Here is a 21497-nt window from a genome sequence, read left to right as displayed (position 1 = left end):
GTAAAGTATTCTTCTAATTTAGAATAATATTTCTATATTACCTAATACATCTTTACGGACAAAATACCTTTAATTAAATAAATATTACGTTTATTATAAAGTATTCAGTCTTTAAACATAACCCACTACGTCTTAAATATTTTCAGTTTTCAAATTTTATCCGAAATTTCAAATAAATAGAGTTTATTCTTGGAATTGTGTTAATTAACGATAGAACAGCCAAATATTTAACATGATTAATATGTAATCTTTATAAAAATTCTAACAACAGTTTTCTTCGGTTTCTTCATATAGTATTGAAGTGGAACTGTTTGTTTTTCAAATCATTGCAGGTGTTTGATGCTTTTAAAATATCAATAATTGCGAATCAACTAAATATGTGAAATAAAACTGAAACCAGTCAACTTGATGAGTGTAGTTGTTCTAGTGTTAAGAAATGCAGTTTCAAGAAGAATCGACGTGAAATTTCCTCCTGCAGTAAAAATAGTAACCAATCTGTATTGTATCTGTTTCAGTATATAATTAAACTATGTAGAGGACCTATCGTAGTAAAAGTATATACCTACTTCTTGTTACTAATCTTTGCTGTCTGAATGCAATTCGAACTTGTTTTAAACTTCCCGCAGTCTTCACGTTAATCGAAGTCGTTGCGCGTCCAATTCTGTCTATGCATTGAGTTTATTTGTGCCAAGTCGTAAATTTCAAACTTCCAGTAATTGTAAAGCACCGTCGTAACCATTGCTAAATAATGTGAAATAATGTGAAACAGACTTTTGGAATCCACAGGAAATACGTCTCGTTTTAAGTTACACAAAGTGTTACATCCGCTTGAGCGAACATTACGGATTATTGAACTGAAAATATTCTTAAGAATTGGAAGTAAACCGATTCATGGTACTACACGCAAGAAATTATTTCTTTATTTCTTAATCAACAGTTCTTAATCAATAAATTGACAAATTTCAACGACTAACATAATAATAACTTTTTTCGTAAGTAACAGAATAATAAATGATTAAAAAAATAATAAAAAACAGCAGTTGCGTGAATATGCGTGTGAGTGCGAGTCACATATAAATACAAACAATGATGTCATAGTTATAATACACTCGGATGTACGATGTTTCTCAGATAGATGTAAGTGAAATATAAATAGTGAAATGATGTTTTCATATGAGGCTTTGTTTCTGAGGGAATCGATAAAACTCTAGTTTCTATCAATTGCAAATATTGTTGATGCTAGAACATGTGTGAATCGAAGAAACTATCAAAATCTCATTGATTAAAAACAAAGCCTTGTATACATTAATACTAAAAGTATTGAACAATGAAACGACTGGTTTCTAATTTCTTATAAAAACCATAATATTGTCGGTATTTGTTGAAATATGTCGCGACTTTTACTGTACCACATGCACGATAGTAATTTCGCATAGAAACAGGTACACAAATTCAATAACATTAAATTAAAATATAGACTTAAGATTAGATTAAAATTAAATATTCTTTTTATCAGATATTCTTCTTATTAAAATACAACAGATTAAGATTCTTAAGAGAAAAAATTAATTTCTGTTTAACACTTGTTTCTTCAATTCGTTTCAAGGAATTTTCATTTTTCACAAAGATCCACGGACTAGTTACAAAAAATTTCACATTAAGTCCTGCATTCACACGTCCACTGTACGTTTAACCAGACCAAAAATTCCGCAATATGAAAAAGTAAAGAGAATGTAACAAGAAACCGGATCTCCTGGGAATTGATTTACGTCTTACAGTCTCCATTTAAACCCGTGCTTCAACTTCGCCTAAGCTAGTCACAAAGACGGGGACCCGTTTTAAAATAATCGGATTCCATAAGCGTCATTATCATCGCGAAGTAGAGTTGTTACCGCGGACAATGACTTAAGCGATTCTTTAGTTTCGCAAAATGGATAACAATTACCGCACAACAATCGCGGCGCGCGGCGGTCGGGCAGAAAAATAGTTCCCCGAGAAACCGAAGAAGACACACAGAAAGAGAAAATGAGGAAGTCAGGGAGGCAACTTTTTTTTTGCCTCATCGTGTGCCGGTCGATATAACGTTTTAACGGGCGAACGGAAAATTATAAGCACAGCACAGTCAGCCACGAGAACTAATTATTCAAATATCCCTGGACGCGCGCGCGCGCGGCGCGCCGTGCTACGGGAAGAAAGAAGACAAAGGGACCAGTCGATGTCCACTTAGAGGTTGCTAGCATGAATTTACTCGAGGGGAATATTGGCGCGCTGCGGGGGTATCTAGTGCCAACGAAACTTCAAGTATCTACGTTATTTAAGGGGGTACGAGAAACGTACATTCGAGTTCCATCGTCGACCACTAGAGATTCCCTTCGCCATAAAATGGAAAAAAGTGGAAACTTCCTGCCCGGGAGCAAGACAGAGAGCGAGAGAAGATATTGCGAAAGTCCAACAACGTTGTCTCATCCCTTTTTTTTCCCTCCTCATCCCCTATCTTCTTCCTCGTTCAGGTGTTTTCCACCCTTTTCCCCCCGTTCTCCTTTCTTCTCCCATTTCTTTCGTTCACTTCGGCATTCCTCCCCTTCTGTTTGACCTCGAAACTGTGACGGGCTACGCCACCATCCCGGTACCATTCGCGGTCAAACGAAAATTTCGAGTTTACCCGGCGAAGTTGCTGTTGATCTTTCATCTCGTCCGGGTACACCGAAGACGGCGGCACGGCGGGTTATCAAGGATTCACCGGAGTAAAAAGTTCTTAGATCCATGCGATAAATCTAGTTACCTGATCGGCAAGTTGTTCCCGGCCAGATAAGAATAAAGTTTCACCGGGCATTGAGAGCGGACCCACCATTGATTGAGTGTATAGAAGTTCGTTTCGACCGCGTTCATGTAATCAGCTACCTAATGAGCCGAGTGTAGCGCTGCCGGCTCTTCCCGTGATAGCAGCTTCATGCGAAGTACGTCCGAGCCACCACCCATAAATCACCTTTGCCGCGACACGGGCGACACGAATCTCAGGGCTCTATAAGAGTAGGCCTACATAGATTTCCTTCCAGGCCGCGTAACTGATCACAGGTTTTGGGAAATCTGCTTTTCCCTTTTACGCATTTTCATTGAAACAGTCTTGGAACATTGGGAAGTAAATTCCATGGAAAAATCTACCGAGTTCGAATATTTTGAAGACAACAGTCTAGGTAGCTTTGTGGCTACCGTAAAATTTAAAGCGGACGTAACTGTTTGGGAATATCAACAAATTGTCTTCCGTCTATTCTTGGAAATTTTCCTATTTCGGACATTCATTTCCGTTTTCAGAAATGTTTCGATTTGCAGGAATTATTGCTGAAACTATATAATTTTAATCTGTAATAACATTAGATTGATGGCATGCTCCATAAAGTAAGAATATGAATGGTCGAATTTCCGTAAAAAGTAGAAGACCTTTTCTCAACCCCATAATGAAATAAAGTTTAATTTTACATCTAAAGAGAATTTTCAAATTTACCTTTATTTGATAAGCTTGGTTAGAAATTACTGATTAAATATTGAAAAATAATAACAACGAGGAAATTACGTGGAAAATGATTATGTTAAAAGTTGCAATAATAATTTCACGGTTAAAAATATATAAATTCTAACAATGGTAATTAGTTAAAAATTAAAAATTCCCTAAGAGTAATCAATATTTGACAGCATACTGTTATCAGATACGCCCAAACTCCAAACCGTATTAATGTTTATATATTTGCATATGAATGACCACTCTCCGATCTTGAAGTAATAAACAATCACGAATCAGTCACAGGTCTATAAAATATCTGTATGAATAAGCGCCAATAAAATTTTTTATTGTATATCATTACGTTTTCTGCCGAAGGAAGCCCCAGTAACGAGCCAATCTCATTTTTGAGATCTATTCTTTAAAGCTGATTTTCATTCACGGAGTCCTCCCAGAATGATAGCTTTCTGATAGTATGGATCTATAGTAACCCCTCAATTTTTCAGCCAAGTATACGTGATATAACCCCTCTTAAACTTTAATTCGATATTCAACTAGTTCGACGCATAACAAGCTTGGAAAAATATCAGGCTTCGGTTCTACTAAGATTAAAATTAAATTATTTGTAACAGAAACAATGCTGTAGAAAACAAAGATCCATATTCATTAATATTAAAAATACAAAGTAATCAAACTTTATTTCAATATGCATATGATGTTTGATATTAATAGAAAAGTTATTTTTCTCCTTTCAGATTTCCAATTTTATTCATGAAACATCTCATTACTAGTTTATTTTAGAAATATCTGTTCAAACTAAAGATACAGTGTTTTCATTAATGAATTTTGAAAACCCTGCAGACCGTGTGTATCCTATTGATGGCGAAATATTTAACGATGTACTGTTTCACTTGCTTGTTTCCCTCATAGACATAGAATTCTACGAAGTTTATTTCTGTTCGTCCTCTTCATTCTTGAGGCTTTCAGGTTCGGGCTATGCCCTTTTGAAAAAATTATCCTGACGTTCTACTGACATTGCAATTAGCTTCATTAGAGGATCGAGTGACACATTGATAATGGTGTATACCTTGTAGTGATTCACTGTTAAAGTGAAACCTGCTCATATTCCAGTTCATTGCTCACTAACCAAAGACTTTTAATGAGTCAGTTGTACAACTAAAATGTTAGAAAGAGATAGCTTTAGATTGAGTTCAAATAACAGCTTGTATCTCCGTTGTGAGGGTGCCCCAATTAATATCGTTGAAGTCTTTTATTATTTTTACATTGTGGACAGTAGCATTATATAATTTAATCAGCAGTAATTGTAGCGAAATGTTAGAACAATTTATAGGAACTGATACAGTCTGTACTTCTAAACCAAAAATAACAAAATTCCATGATATCTGAAATTTTTTAATTAAATAATTTACATCCCTTTAAATACGTGTCACAAAATTCATTTTCAGTATTTCATACTTTCAAACTGTGGGGTCAAATATTACACAGTACATTTTAAAAGCTCATGCTGATATTCACATCTCTACAAAAACTCAAAATAACAAAAGACTGTAATATTTCCTTACATAACAAACAGTTTACAATAAATTTCAAATACGTTTAAAATCACTCCCTGTACAATATAAACTAGCGCCATCTGTCTATCAAATGAATATCTAAAACATTTTTCAAACTTCAGCAGAAAATAAGTTACATACAAAATCTTCTCCAACAATCATTACAAAGAGATAACTCTATGACACGAACAACTCTCTTGAACAGTACTAGTATTTCTAAATCGAAGAATAAACCATGATCCGCGTCGACTTACACCCTCAAGCAAAGAATCCCCTGTTCCGCGGCGGCTCGAGCAACGAGAAAGGGAATCATCCCTTAACTTCCAGTGTCCCTAAATTAAGCGACACTTTGACATTCACTGTTCACTCGAATCGATCGCGGAAACCAAGTGAGGGGTGGCAAAGCAGGGGATGGTGCGAGAGGAGAGTGTTGACGGTGGACGTGGTGGGGGTAGTGACGGCTCGTAAAAAGAAAACAATAATTTCCTGAACACGAGAGAAAAATCAATATTATAGTAGCTACGTAAGCGTTTTAGCGGGAAGAAAATTTTTTAAAGCGAACCGATAACGCACGGGTAGAACGACATTCCGAGAATACTAAGAATAACGTTCAGAGGGCAATAAAGAGATAATGCCGAGCTATCAGAAACGAAGAGAACGTCCCCCCTGGTAAGTTCTTAACGGGACGTTCCCGACGTCCTGAGAACCTTCTATCCTCGAACGAGGCAATTACAGGCCGTGGTTTACCGGTCGCGTTTACACCCGTGGCTCGCTACCTTAGTATAGGCTAAGCCCCCGTGCGATCGTAAACTTGGCTGACGGGGGTTCAACCTCTTTGGCATTGCCGTTCGATATCTCGAACAGCTAGCTTGCTGCACCCGAGTTCCGCGTCGTCAAACCTGACCCCTTTCCCGGTATCGGCAGAGGCTAAGACGGAAAAGGGAGGAGAACGGAGGACGTGGCGAGGAAATCTATTGCTTTAAAACGACTAAATATACTCGCGAAAATGCGTTTTCCATGCACCTGCCTCGATTTTTTCGGAAATGCCTGGTGCCGTCGGGCCGGCGAGAGTTTTATACATGGTTAAACCTTGAATACTAATTTTTCGATATACGCTACCTGAGATCCGTTTCAGGCAGCAATCGAATATAATGAGCGATGCGTGTGTACAGTTTTCATCGGAGGGCACTTTTAGCAGTCAAGGGCTTCTGAGGGTTACCTGTTGCTATGGATCGTTTCGTTTGTCTTGGTTTCGATTGCAACCATGCTTGGGTAGGAATAAGTAATCTTGTTTCTGAATATATTTGTTAATATGAAATCGTTTTTATAATCTCGTTTTTAGGCAACTGAGTTTGAAAGATACATGCTACTCGAAGGATGAGTATTTTTAGTTTTTGAAAACTGTTTTTTCTTGGGAATAAGTATTATTGATTGCAGGAACAGAAATTGTGTTTATAGTTATGTTATTAGATTATTATTAGGAATGTGTGACAGTCAGTCTTCTTGTGTACTTGATTACGCAAATTAAATTAGGAAATATATTGCCAGTTGGTTTAATAATTGAAATACTCAGAGTTGGATAATTTTCGACGACGGTATCAATTGGATAAATTTTACTGCATGTATACTTAGTTTTAGTAGTAATAGTTTGATCAAATTACCAGTACCTTTTTTTAACCTTTTTTTAAATTTCAGTAGATCTGTTTGAAGATATTAAATATTGAATTTGTGAATTAAATTTGATCGCTACTCTGACAAATGCATGCGAAAATTTCAATTTTAATAGTCGTTAAAATTGAATATTATTTATTATTTGTCACGTTTTATTAAAAATTCACGTTATTTATTATATTTGCTGGCGCAATTCACTATTGTAAATAATAATTTGTCTGACGATATCATTTAGTAGTTACAAAATTGTAAAATATTTTAAATACGTATTTTACTATAGTAATGTTATAAATGACTAAAGGGTGAACACTTCTGAGTTTGAAACATCAATTATTCCGCAATTGAACTAACTGATGTTAATCACACAAAATAATTGACGTAATATGTCAGACCTACTCTACTTATCAATGTATTTACTTTAATTACTAAATACAGTCAGTATACAGTTACAGTAGTTCTAAAACTTTCAATGAGATTTAACTATCTCCCTTGTAACATTAAACATTTATATTTCTTACCTGTTTCAGTTAAACACAAATAAATATTTAATAATGACCTTATATTTTTTAACTAATTCTTTGTTGACATAATAATTTTTTATAACAAGTGATCATACTAAAATCTTTATTTTATAGTGATAAATCTTGAGGACGCACGAAGCTTGGAATTTATATTAAACTTTTGATAAATTTTAATTGAGTTTACTACTTTGCTGAAGTACTGCAGCTATTCACGCATTGTTAATGTATTGCTTAGGTTGAATAGTTTCTTATGTGCGTCAGGTGAAGATTATTAATGACCAAAGTAAGAGTTCGCTGTGCTAAAATAAAGTTGTTCAAGGATTTTGACTGGTTCACCGAACTACTTATACTAAAGTATTACTCATGCATTCCTTAAGTAATAATTATGGCAAGCAAAAATTAAATCTGAACATTTTTAAAACTTCGTAATTGAACTGACTAGAGTGCTTGTAGTTTCGTAAATGAATTTAAATCCTATAATTAACTTACTTAAAGTAAAATTACACTTTATTAACTTAAACTTTATTACATTTACTGTATGTGTAAATAAGTAAAATATGATTATGATAAATTTATTAATGTCATGCAGTTTAAATGAAATTACTTTTTTTAATACTTTAAAGACATTCAATATAATCAGTATATCGTTTAAAATAAATAAATGTACAATAAATCTTGCCATAATATATAAATGCACTATTTTCCTAAATTGAGATCACTATTTTCAAAAATAGTAACTAACAATAATGACTACCAAACATGACAATAAATTCGCATTGCTTTTAACCATAATTTATAGATAACATTACAGCTATGAATACCAATTAATAATATTTGTAATCAAAATTAAGTTTTCCGATAATTATGTAAATAGAATCGTGCTTTTTTACCTCTCGGAATATAACACGCTTGTTCATATTGGTTTTTTTAGAAAGTTACACGTCCCGTATAACATAATTTTAAATTATATGAAGCTTTATCCAAACGCAGGCATTTAGCTGCTATTTTATAAGCTTTCTAAACGAAAATTAATTTTTTTTAACAATAAGAAAATATTATAATTTGCGAGAATGACAAATAATAGATATTCAAATTACTATCTACATAATTCATTTATTTGGGAGCCTATGGGATTTTATAATTAAAATATCAAACGGGAAATGTATTGTAATAACTATATTAATGAAGATTTTAACCGAAATAATCAATAATCTAGAAATACTTTATTATGGACATTTTTTCGTATTACAGAAATATAATTCATTACATATTGGAAGATATAACTCGTTATTAATGTTTTCTATTTTGTATTTGCAGCGAATGCAAAGCCGCTGACTTTCGACGAAGTATACAATCAGAGTAGTCCAACAAATTGCACGGTATACTGTGGTGGACTAACTAATGGTCTGACAGAAGAACTGATGCAAAAGACTTTCTCACCTTTTGGATCCATCCAAGAGATACGTGTATTTAAGGACAAGGGTTACGCTTTCATCAGGTAAGTCATTTATATTGATATTCTTATTTTTAGATACACATCCACGTACGGATAAAAATTTATTTTTCAATACCTCAATGTTACAAACAAATATTAATTAATATTTAAATAAAAGACATCTATATTACAGCGTAATATAAGTCCACGGTTTTGAAATCTGAAAAGGAATTACAGCTGATGTTGACAAATATCTGGAACGACCTCTTATTTTCTAAAGTCGCAAAAGTCAAAGTCAGTGAAGGTCGTACAAACAAAGTTATCTGTCTACTTTTCGGTGCCATTACGATGTGTTGACACATAAGTGAAGCGTCTGAAAGGTCCAAGAATAAACATAACGTTGCTTCGCAGTGACATCGAAAATTGAACAGAAAATGTTGTTTGCGCGATCTTCAGTGACTTCGAAAAATTTGTTGTTGTAGACTGTTAACTTAATGGTTCACACTTTATTGAACACAGTAGTGAAATATATTCAAACTGCAAATTTCAATTTCAGTTTTAGCTGTTTTATATTACCTTATTGCTGATGAAACTTAAAGTATTCAAATAATATCAACTCAATGAACCAAAAACACATTGTCGATGATATGTAATAAGAAATTAATTCTATAGAAAAATTATAATATTAAAAATAGTTGACACTAAGATGATAAGAAAATATAATAATATTCTAATTCATTTTTTGGATAAATGAAAATATTGTACAATGAAAATATTGTGAAAATTCCACTATCAGAAAGTTACAAGGTTACAAATACAACCTTCGTCACAACTTTCGTTTAGGAAACCCCTTTCCTCAAGATAAATCAATTTCACCGCAAGCAATTTTTGATTTTAGAATCAACGATTCGACCAAATCCACAATTATCGAGAACAATATAATACGAGGTGAACGTTTATTGCATTTAACCCACGATAATGAAACGGAAACTTTTCAAAGGTGAATTCCAAAGTAAATAATTTTGCCCAAGCAAACATCTTCAAAAGTTCAGCAATTATTCCAGCGGATTGCTCACCTGTCAAATGTACACTCAAGTAAGACGCACGCTTCTTCTGAAACTTATTAATTTCAAAAGTTTGGTACGCGCGGCGGTCTGTGCCACGTCGATCTCTCGATCTTTGGTGTCCCCCAAGACTGTTCCACGTTGTTGTTGAAATGTCGCGGTGATATACGTCACGTATAATATCTCTTCGGGATGTCACTGTGACGAGAAATCCCAGAGGTGAACGCGGAGTTGAAGAGTATGGTGGTACCGGAAGGATCACCAGCCGGGAAAAAACAAGAAAAACGGAAAGTCAAGTTGACCAATAGAAAAAGTTACCCCCCCCCCCCTCGTATACGGTCGAGTTTCAAAAAATTAATTCTTCATACTTATAATCACTGGACTTTTTCTAACGCAGCGAAACTTTCGAGATTATTCAATCTAATTGGTACATAGGTACTGGGTGTCTCACCGCTAATAGGAATATATATAACGCGATTACTGCCACGCTGTTCATACATGAATTTGTCCGCTACAAATTAGTCTAATTAATCTAATTAACCCACGGTATTTTGAGGTGCTGTATTTTCTTAATATTGAAAAGATTGTATTTAGAATGAAATGAGATGTAGACTATGGAATATATTTAATCAGGTTCATAGGTTAAGACTTTTTAAGTTTGTAGTCTGAAACATATGATTTTTCAATTTTTATTTATAGTGTCGTTTGAAGATTTAAAATTTTGTGTTGAATGAAAGGAATTTTTAAGTTTTTATGGAAGAAATATGAATGCTTTGTATAATATTCGATGTTAATATCTAGAATTATAGTAAAATGATAATAAATATTTTATTTAAAAAATAACATCTTTAAACTATATTATAATTATTTATTATCATATTTTATAAGGATAAATTGTTTTAGATAAAATCAAGTTGAAACTATTGCTTCAGATTTTACGTGTACTAATATGTTTACCAAAAAATAAGTTTGTACCTTCCGCATTGAAAATAAATGAGTCACAAAAGTTAATAGCAAAAAAATGACATAATAGTATGTGTATATGTAAGAATATGATAATAATTTATTGCAATAAATTCTTATTTAAGTTCTTACTATTTTGTTCAAATAATTCGTTAGTCCTTTTCGTTATTCTTATGTTTTATTCGTTATCCAAATAAAATTTTACGCAGTACTGTTCTACAGGAATCATAAAAAATCAGAGGGGACTAAAAATTTACTTCACAGAAATTGTGGAAAATTCGAGGACACTAGGCGCTACTATAGGATTCTGTGACACTTCGTAAAGAACCATAGGCAAATTCATGCATGACCCACGTACTGGTTGAAATCCATGCGGGCGTGTCAAAATCCATTGTATCGGATTTTCTAATACAGAGAGAGAATCCACCAGACTATTCACACGAGCACACACAAGTATCTATTTGAATTTTCGCGTATACGGAGACAGTATACAACAGAATGTTCGCATAAGAAGTATTGATTTCAAAAATTAATCAATTTTCTTCTTTTACATTTATCAATTAAATTCTAACTATTAATTAAAATACTGTAAGACATTCTCGTGGTCTACTACATGTAAAAATCTAAAATATATCTGTATGCCATCTGCTTTGTATATTGACTATCAGAGAAACTTTATCGAGACGGAATTGTCATAAATTCCATATATCTAGAACAATATCTACAACTTTTCTTTACATTATTTTTGAGATCGATCTACATTTATATACAATCTCACAATACAATATAGCATATTTTCTTGTAATTTTCATGATTAAAAAGCTAAACGATATTAATAAAGAAAATCGCAATAAATATTCATAGAATTTGAAGAATCCAAAAGCAATATTTCAAATTTCAATTAGAAAAGAAAAAATTGGCAACCAAGGAAAAATAATGTTCTTGGGGTGTTATTGCACAATAACAAATGTACATGCAATTAATAATATTTAACTTCGTCTTATAAAAGTCCACAAAGCCCCAATTTAAGCCACTTCCCGTTGCCAAATGTCGGTTTGGAAGCGTGTAATATCGGAAGATGTGACGAAGGATAGGTCGTGAAATTTGTTCAAGGCACTGACAACATCATGATGTCCTTACGGAACTTTTGGCATCTGACGAGGGTGCAATGATGCTTTTAAAATTGATAGCTGATTTTGGAATGCAGCTAAAATCACTTACGTATTCAATCGATATCATCCTGTGCTAGTATGACACGACCCAAAGGAAAATAACCATGACTCTCCGATTTTAGAGACCGCACACTACCAAAAACATATCGTTTACTTCCAAGGAAACAGGGAATATTGCAATAAAAGGTTGCTATATCGTGTTTTACGCGTCATTAGTTTTAGTCCTTCGTTTCGTGTGTGTGTCACGCTAATAAAAATCACTCTGTCGTGATCAAAATAAGTATTGGAAACCGTTCTAATTGTAAATTAATATAAAGTTATTTTAACATCGATCAATTTTTCTGCGTTGTTGTTGATTCACTGCAGCAATAACTGTCACATTTTTGTATTAATAAGAATACAAGCAAATGATAACAAAACGTATTCATTTTATTATCATCTCTGAAATGTTATAATTAAACGTAAAATTAATTCCCATGTATATTTTTATTGGATATTTCTCATTTATCTTTGTACGTTTTTCAACCAGAACATTTTATGTTTATATTTCTCTATAGTCGTTAATTCTTATAATTAAAGTACATGTTTCGTGTACAACAATTCATTACGATAACAAATATCATCATAATGGAAAACACAGGTTCACGGACACCACTTTCATCAATATGATGTAACATATTACCTTTCGTAATTTTCCCAGTCTTTTGTGTTTCCCCATTTCTCGCTACATAAATATATATGCAGTCACAAAGGAAAGCGTATACAATACAAGATCTAATCATTGAATTCTATTATAGAGGAAAATAATGGTTACCCAGCAACTCAAATCACCGAAATAATTTCTTCTGATTCATGATTCGTACCTTCGAATATATTTCTTGGTGATTTCGATTAATATCATTTATCACTTTCGTAATACACAGTATTCTTCTTTCTTTCTTTTTTGTCATTCATTTTTGTTTTATGTATATACACAGTTCATGGCAAACAGTCACAAATCTAAAGTTATCAAATCTTAAATATATAATTTTACACGTGATTCATAGTATGATACCAATATTCAACGTTAATCGGGAATAACAAGATTCGAAAATTCAATGCATAGACTAATTAACTTATGTTTCCATTCTTTCAACAAATCTGCTATTATTTTATACCTTTATATTTGCGTAATATTTACCTTTTTTAATAAAACTGAATTCATCGTTAAAATTCATATTCACTTCACTTTCATATATTAATACAGACAATCTAAAAACCCAAGTAACAGAATAAACTACCTTCCTATCCCAAAACACATACGCATACACGAGATTCTCTGCAACCAATTTCCTCGTAAATGAAACCTGTATTTCAAAAAAGCATTCCAATCATTTTACTCATTTTCACACAATGTATCGTCATTTCTTCCATACTTCCATTATCAATTTCAATCGAACTCCTCGTACCCCACCAAGACCAAATGATCCCTCGCAAAACAGTATTCCCGAATTTTTCTAAGCAAGCGAATTTCTAAGCCAACGCCGGAACTGGCCCGTTTCCGGCGTGGCGAGCGATATTTCGTGACAGGGGAACACGAATGTAACGACGCGCGGAGCCTGGCGAATCGGAATCTATCAGTGCTCCTTAAAGACAGACAGGCTTCCGTGACCCATCTTTGAACAAACTAGCAGAAACGCGAGAGGCTAGGTCGAAAACGAGCAATGGCTACGGAAGAAAGAGGCGGAATAAGGAGACGAAAAACTCTTTCGTTTCCCTCCTGTCCCCAACCCCCAGCCCCTTCAACAGCCCCCTTTGCTCCTTGGACCTGACCGGCGCTTCTCGCGCACATTCTACGCTATTCAGCATCGTTCTGCTTTCTTCCGGCCATGCCGGCAGTAACCCACCCTCTCGACCCCACCGCCAGTGCGCCTTCGTGTGTCTGGTGCAGTTCCACCACCCGTGGACAATGTCCGTCATTCGGATATCTTCCGTCTAATTGCTCTTCCTTCTTCCATTCTTCTGTAGTCAGAAGGCTCGGAAACGAATATCTCGGGATGACGTATGGACTTGCACCGGGGATACACTGTATAAAGCAAGAGTAGAGGGAGAGAGGGAGCGAGAGGGAAAAAGGGACGGAGAAGGATCCTTTCATCCCGATGAAAAGAAAGAATCTTATCTACTACTGGTTATCGGCCGGGCCTTTAGACTTGGATGAGGGTGGGGGCGTGTGAGAACGGGGCAGCGGTGGCGGCAGAAAAGGAGGTTGGTTGCTGACGATGACCATCCTTCGTCCTACTCGAGAAAGAAGACGGGGGAACGAAGTTCGGCGAGGCTCCTATTGTGCAGTTCCGGGCGTGGACGTTAAAAGTGACCTAATCTCTCGGTAAACTCGATGATTTTTCGTCGGCCCTTCCCAACACCCGGTGTCGTATTCGTCAATCCAGGATTGAGCCCTCGTGAGATGGCCTGGCGACGAGAATTGATCGAATTTTGCTCAGGGAACGTGCTCCAAATGGATAAGTGATAGCTGATATACGTTCACGGGTAACTGGATGTAACGTGCGGGCTTCCGGAGTATCGCGATCCATTCGTTGGATGCTCTTAGTACCCCGATCGCGTTAACGGTGTCGTTACTCGCTGGAAGCGAATTAGTGGGAAATTAACACTCTAGTTCTGTTACTTCGGGTCAAGCTCGTGATGAGGATTTTTAATTGAGTTTAAACCCTTGTGGATGAGGATTTCTTAAACTTTTGAAGATTCTTTGCGTAGGAAACTGAATTATGCAGCAGAATCTTAAATAGAAATAGAGACAATCAGGTAACTGTTTCTTGTTGTTTGGATGAATAAATGATACTTTTGCAACTTTTAATTTTAGGGTTGATATACGTAAAAGTAAAACGACCACACCTTTTCTCCATTTCCCTGCAAGTTTGAACTTGAATGACTTTGAGTCATAGATCGTTGAATTCGTCTTAAAACGCACTATTTGATGGTGGATAAAAAAAAGTATCATTCCATTTAAAAAAAGAAAGTTGACCTTCACCTCACCTTGGAGTGTCCACCAGGAAAAATAAAAGTTCCACCACATGATGTCCTCTTCGGTATTGAACAACTTTTGTCTGAAACATTTTTGCATATAATCAATATTTTCGGAGATATTCGACTGTAACGCTTTATAATTTCCACCCTGTATATGAATGGTATTCGGTTTATGTAGTTAAAAGAGGAATATTATTTAGCAGTTGTAGATATTATTCAATCTTTTTGGTAAAATGATGGCGCTGTTAATGAATTATTACAACATCAACAGAGATATGGAGATTATTATAGTATAACTATGAAATTTAATAGTATTGTTATGATAATACTCTGTTTTAATTATTCATATCTTCGAAATTCAAATATTAATCCTCTCACGTTCATGACAACGATCTATCTTTAACATTGTTATTTGCGAATATGCTTACCAGAATATTGTATCGTTCTTGCCTTCTAGCGTCTTACCATCAAAAACAAATCTTTTATAGAATTTTAAATATTTCAGTAATTTTTTAAAAAGCCTCAACTCCTAAAAGAAGAAATAATTAATTTTCCAACGCGTACAGTTCAATTTAACTTAATGGAATGATCGAATCGAAGCTAAAATATTTATTTTCATTGTTACTATGACAGCGATCTATAACACGAATCTGAAAGTAATTTGAAAATGGAATTTGCATGTAGAAAAATCATTTGATCGCGGGTACCGTTCAAATGTAAATATTCGAAAGAGTAATTCATCGGTCAACGACCATTTCACTTAGAAAAACGTGTCATTCGGCAAACACTTTTATACAAAGCTCTCGATGCAGGCTAACATATAGCTTCTATTGTGCGAGAAGAGCACAATATAAATCAAACCTTCTCGCATGAAAAGAATTTCAAATTAAAACAATTCCAACTTATCAACAACGTGTGCGCCTGAATTGTTCTCCCAGAGAGATTGGCGTAAGGACGTTGCGCGCCGAGTATTTATTTTCCGCGGGGTACCCGAGAAATCGTTTTATCATGGAATGCCGTCCCCGTTCATTAAAGAGCGGAAACTGTATTCTGAATCTTGCGCGACAAGCATCCGTACACAAGATTATCTTTATAATGCCTCTAAAAACGACGTATTTATCGACCATGCAACATAACGTACCACCTCCCATAGTGCACGACTACATAGGCGACGTTTACGGGGACGTATATCTCCTGAATCTTGGATAAATGCCAAATGACAAACCTTAACCTTCCCATAATTGAAGAAGTCGATAAATAAGACGCTGTCTGCATTATCAACAATTTTCTGTATGTCTGCACCATTTGTTTACACTTTCGCAATAAAATTATATCTTTATTATAAACGTTGAATCAAATTTTCCATATAGGAATCTATTTCCTAACAAAATTTTGAAAATATTTCATTGATTTCTTTAATTCTTAATAGTAACTATTGAATATTAAATATTGTATTCAACATAATATCACAAGATAATATTAAGGAACGAAGCATTACAAGATTGTTTAACGTTTACATAACTCATTTACATTCATCTTTACGTATTTATATTATTCGTTTCTTCCTCGTTCTGCGTTACAAAAACAGTTCGTTGTTATTACTATTATTATCATCATTATTATTAAAATATGTACATAGATCGCGACACGAGGAGATATATACAACATGATGGAGAAGTAGGAGTAAGAACAAAGAGAGAACAGTTAACTCGGTCGTTAACGACAAAATGATAATATCAGGAGTTCGTTTACATGTTCGATACATTTTGAACAGCCTCCAAAACTGTATGAAATTCAAAGTAGCGCGATATATGTGCGAAACTACGATTTAACATGGAATCTCTAGATTCGCGGTAATCTAGATTCGCCGGGATTCACAATTATCGTGCTTATTCATGCGCACGGTAAACTCACATAAATTAAACTGCAGGAGTCGCTGAGTGCACTAGTAACTGACCATTTCGTTAAACCTACGATAATAAGGTCCCGTGTAACTGGCGGAAAATGCCAGATCGCGCTACATATTTTTCTTCTCTCGTTTACGAACAAGAACGCTCGTAAGTCTAACGCGTTCGGCACAAGACTTTCTGTCTGTGTTTCTTAATTAAGTTCCTGTAATTCCGATTACTTTCGATTTGTACAGGAATTTGACATAAAAATACAAATTGAAAATTCATTCACTAATTTCAAAGTATTCGTCTGTTTTCAATATTCTACAATATTATTATGTATTAAATATAATCACGTTACTGATGAAAAATAATATTAAGTCGGTAATTATACAAAAGTTTACATGAAGTTTGCACAACAAAAGGTATTTGAAGGATCCAAATGCAAAATAAAATTGAAAAAATACAAAATATACTTTTGCATAGAGAAATAAATCGAAAGTACAGTTAGTTAAAAATATTTGAAAAGATTTAGTAAGATTAAGAGGTTCATCAATTGAATATATAATTTTTCATAAAGAAATAAGTTGAAAGTACAGCCAGTTAAAAATATTTGAAGATTTAATAAGCTTAAAAGATTCACGAATTGAATATATAATTATTTATGTTAAGGAGATACGTTCGAAGTTAATCCAACGTTTATGATTACTTTTATTATAGGTTTTCTACGAAGGAATCGGCAACACACGCTATTGTGGCGGTGCACAACACTGACATCAATGGTCAAACAGTGAAATGCAGTTGGGGAAAGGAGAGCGGAGACCCGAACAATGCTCAACAAACTGGACAGGTAAACGTTCTCCCTTTATTAACCTCTCAAAATCCGATGAAACGAAACTTAAGGATGCTACTGTCGGAAAAACTTCTGAATAAAAATTAAAATTTACTTTCCTATTGTATTTTGTTCGTTTTATAAAAATACAGACGACATTTGTAGGAAATTAAAATAAAGGAAATTAGATCTTCGTGAAATTATGCCTGATCTCTGTAAAGTATTTATAAATGTACGTATCTAAGACGAAAATAATACCTTTTAATTTATTTATTTTATTCACTTTGTATACGATAATCAAAGGGAACAAAAAATAAATGAATAAGATGCCAGTTCAGCGTGCAAATTCTCGTTAGAACAGTGTTTCAACTTTTGAGTACGCGCGAAAGATCCTGACAATTAGCAGAAGTCCATTTTGAACTAAAACTAAGTTAGGCTTGAATTAGAAATTGAGATGCCCTGGTGAATGTATTATGCTGCAAGTTTGTTCGATCCTATCGACAGATGTTCCAGCTCAAACTAAATGAAGAAACAGTAACTGTCATTTATTTAACATCAATTATTTATATACAACTGAAAATCATAACCCGTATTGGTAACAGTAGATTAAATATAAAATCTTCCACAAGTGTCTCATTCGCATTGAATTTAATTTAAACGTATTTAAATATTTACGCCACAAAAATGCATATCATTTCATTTAAGAAAGCTTATAAAATCACTTTCCACCTGGAAAGCTAAAAATTTGACTTTTCTTCTTAATTAACCCCTTGTGCTATGATTTATTTATCAATTGTGATCGATACAACAACTTTGTCAGTAATAATGTATTGAAAAAGGAGAATAATTCTGTGCATATTTTATCTCTATGTTTGCCCTATAATATAATAATTGATAACAGAAGAATAACAGTTAATTTGAATTTAAAGGAATTGAGTAATATTTATATTTGTTAAATTCTATTTAAAGTGTTCACTGCGAGTCACACACGGAATTGTAAGATAAGGGGTTAAAATATCTCAGAAACAATTCGATTAACATCTATATTTACAGCACAAAAATCTGCACCTTCGAATTTTAAAATAAAAAATGAGTGAAAACTTATTAGATACTTCAATCGATCGTTCAGATAACCGGTTTCACTGAATTCCATGTTTCAGTTAAGTTATAATACGTGCAGATGATCGACATTCCACTGTACATAGAAATTAAAACGTACATGGAGGTTACATCGCGACATCGGTTTCCATGAAAATGAAATACTAGCTCCGTCGAAGGGCCATTATGTCTCGTTTAGATATCATTAGCGAGAATAAGTCGCGAAACGATAAACTCTTCCAGATATCGAGACAGGAAATAATTACAGTATTCGATTCCTAATTCCATCCGGTTCGGTATGTACGCGTCCCTGGACGGGAAGCCGAGTACGAGACAAGTGGAAGAGTAAAAACGGGCCACGGAAAAGAAGAGAACAGAGAATCGGGCAAGATTCCGGTCTATTCACAAGTCTTGCTCTCAAGTGTGTCTATTAGGTCTCTTAGCAATTAGCGCCGGTAGGACAAGTACGTCCGATCTGGGAATGGTAGCCGAAGTACGTCCTCTCTACCCTTTCCCTCCCCTCAGCAGTACTTCTATCCATCCATCCACTGTTACTCGGCCCGTGACATCGCTCTAATTGATCCCTATTCCCATAACGCGCCTCTCTCACGAGCGCCGGGATATCGCAACACCGCGTACCTCATCACGGATCGACCGTCTACCCGACATGTTAGTCTGTCTTCCGTGTTCGATTCTACTTCTTAACCTCGCCAAATTAGCTGGCAACTGTTGCGGAAAGCAATCGACACCTTCAATTTCTAATCATACGTTCCTTAACTTGTTAACTGTGGGATTTAGTTTGAAAATTTTCTCGTTTCGCGTGCAATAAAATCAAAAACTGAGGTGTGTACTCGTCAAATACAGGATGAATGCACCTAGGGTATATTTGAATGAAAAACCAAAGCAAAACAAAAAAAAAATTACACGTTTATCTGAAAAAATAAAGAATTCATCGTTGAAAGAGTTAGTATCATTTCAAGCTTTAAGATGACTGGTTAACTGGTTAACCCTGTGAATGCTGAATACTTCCAGCCGAAACGTTCCATGTGGACGGAACATTCTTTTTCTCATCTGAAATCGATGAATTATGTTAATTCGTACAATCAAGTAAGTTGTAATTAAATTGTAATTCCTCAGTTTCGCCAAATTGAATAATACTATGAAGGGCATATATTAATCACATACGCTTGTAATTGTCACCACGTCATGTGTAAGATTGAAAAGATCGAAAAACGCATATATGCGTCCATAGTCCACAGTTTCACACTTTCACCGGACGCATATACGCACCCACAACATTCAAAGGGTTAAGGTTGCTTTCCTTTGCTTAGGTAGACTTAGGTCAGTTCGATGAATTTTTATTGTCAAGAAAAAAACGGGATGGCAGAATTTTGGAGGTAAATAATTTAGGGGGTGCCTTGAAATTGAGGAATTACAATTACAATTTAATTACAACTTACTGAATTGTATGAATTAACATAATTCATCGATCTTCAAACGAGGAAAAGAATATCCCAACCACACAGAACGTATCGGCTGGGAGTACTCAGCACTCAAAGGGTTAGAGTCAGTACACCAAGAGAAAAAAAAGATCAAAGCAGCTGAACACTAGAACTACCGAGCATTTAATACGACTGCTATGTAATCCCTATAAAAATTCTAACAATAAATTATCTTCAGTTTCTTTAGACATTCATTATAGCATTCAAGTGAAACTATTTATTTTCAAAATCCTTTCGAATATTCAATACTTTAAAGATAACAATATTTACGAAACAAAAGAACCGAAACCAGTCATTTTGACTGGTACGGTAATACTAGGGTTAACGTGTTGAATGCCGTGAGAGTTACCAATGACTCCCAACCAAATCGAATTACTATAGTTCATTCAATTAGACGACAGTTATTTGAAAGCGTTTCTATATTATAAATAACGCAGTGACATTGAGCAAGATATACGTGCAATAATAATAATGCAATTCAATAAAACGAGTTAATAATATATCTGTTCCACTTTGTGTATTTTGCTCTATGCAGTCGTGCGGCGTTCAAGGCATTAAACAAAGAAAACACGGAAAACGTTCGTAGCATTGATCACAGGATCATTCTTATTCCGACAATTGAACGGCGTATACGTAAAATTACGATCTTTAAGCACGCGGTATTACCATTCCTAACCCTATTGACATCGTTAAATATAAAATCCAAGCATTACCCTTACTCTTTTCTATTTCATTGATCTTCGTGTTCTCCCAGGCGTTATCGTCGGCGACGTACCCATACTACGCGGCGGCAGCTGCTGCCGCCGCGGCGGCGGCGGGTGTCGCGGGTGTCGGAGGCGTCGGTGGCGTCGGCGGTACTGGACAGCTTGGATACTGGTATCCGCCCCAATCTTATCCCACGACAGCGACGCAGATGCAGGCCGGTGGTTTCCTGCAGGGAATGCAGGGATACACTTATGGACAGTTCGCCGGCTATCAACAGGCGCAATACATGGGGTAAGCTCTTAAAGTTCCGCTCTCCGACCAAAGTAATTCCGTAATAGGTCCAGCGCGCGGAGGGTGTAAAAAAATTAACGGCCGGCGGCTGCGGACGCTGAATTTACAGTCTACGATGAAAAGACGCTGCAACGCGCGACGGTGTTAATTTTCGTAAACGTGGATGGTTAACCTGTTAACCCGGTGACATTTCGTGCAAACGTTCACGATGTAACTTGAGATGACTAAAAATAATATAGTCAACGTTCTGCAACGATGAACGT

General features: G+C 35.0%; 1 protein-coding gene and 1 long non-coding RNA gene across 11 annotated transcripts in view; one reads left to right on the top strand and one right to left on the bottom strand.

The window, feature by feature from the left end:
- The window catches only part of LOC116433576 (cytotoxic granule associated RNA binding protein TIA1), a 715860-nt gene that overhangs the window by 680765 nt on the left and 13598 nt on the right, over positions 1 to 21497 (top strand). For all 10 annotated transcript variants that reach the window (XM_076374164.1, XM_031991797.2, XM_076374169.1 and 7 more), the window contains 3 exons: positions 8580 to 8760; positions 17527 to 17656; positions 20993 to 21234. In XM_076374164.1, the coding sequence (XP_076230279.1) occupies positions 8580 to 8760; positions 17527 to 17656; positions 20993 to 21234 (553 nt within the window). The remainder of the gene's footprint in view (positions 1 to 8579; positions 8761 to 17526; positions 17657 to 20992; positions 21235 to 21497) is intronic.
- On the bottom strand, positions 14530 to 16068 carry LOC143174238 (uncharacterized). The gene is made up of 4 exons (XR_012998034.1): positions 16059 to 16068; positions 15346 to 15377; positions 14927 to 14997; positions 14530 to 14670 (listed from the first exon to the last, which is right to left on the bottom strand). It is a non-coding gene; the product is annotated as an uncharacterized LOC143174238 (long non-coding RNA).

The sequence above is a fragment of the Nomia melanderi genome, chromosome 2 (genome assembly GCF_051020985.1).
Source record: "Nomia melanderi isolate GNS246 chromosome 2, iyNomMela1, whole genome shotgun sequence".
In the NCBI taxonomy this organism is placed as follows: domain Eukaryota; kingdom Metazoa; phylum Arthropoda; class Insecta; order Hymenoptera; family Halictidae; genus Nomia; species Nomia melanderi.
The sequence above is the reverse complement of the archived record's forward strand: the minus strand, read 5'-3'. Positions and strand labels throughout refer to the sequence as shown.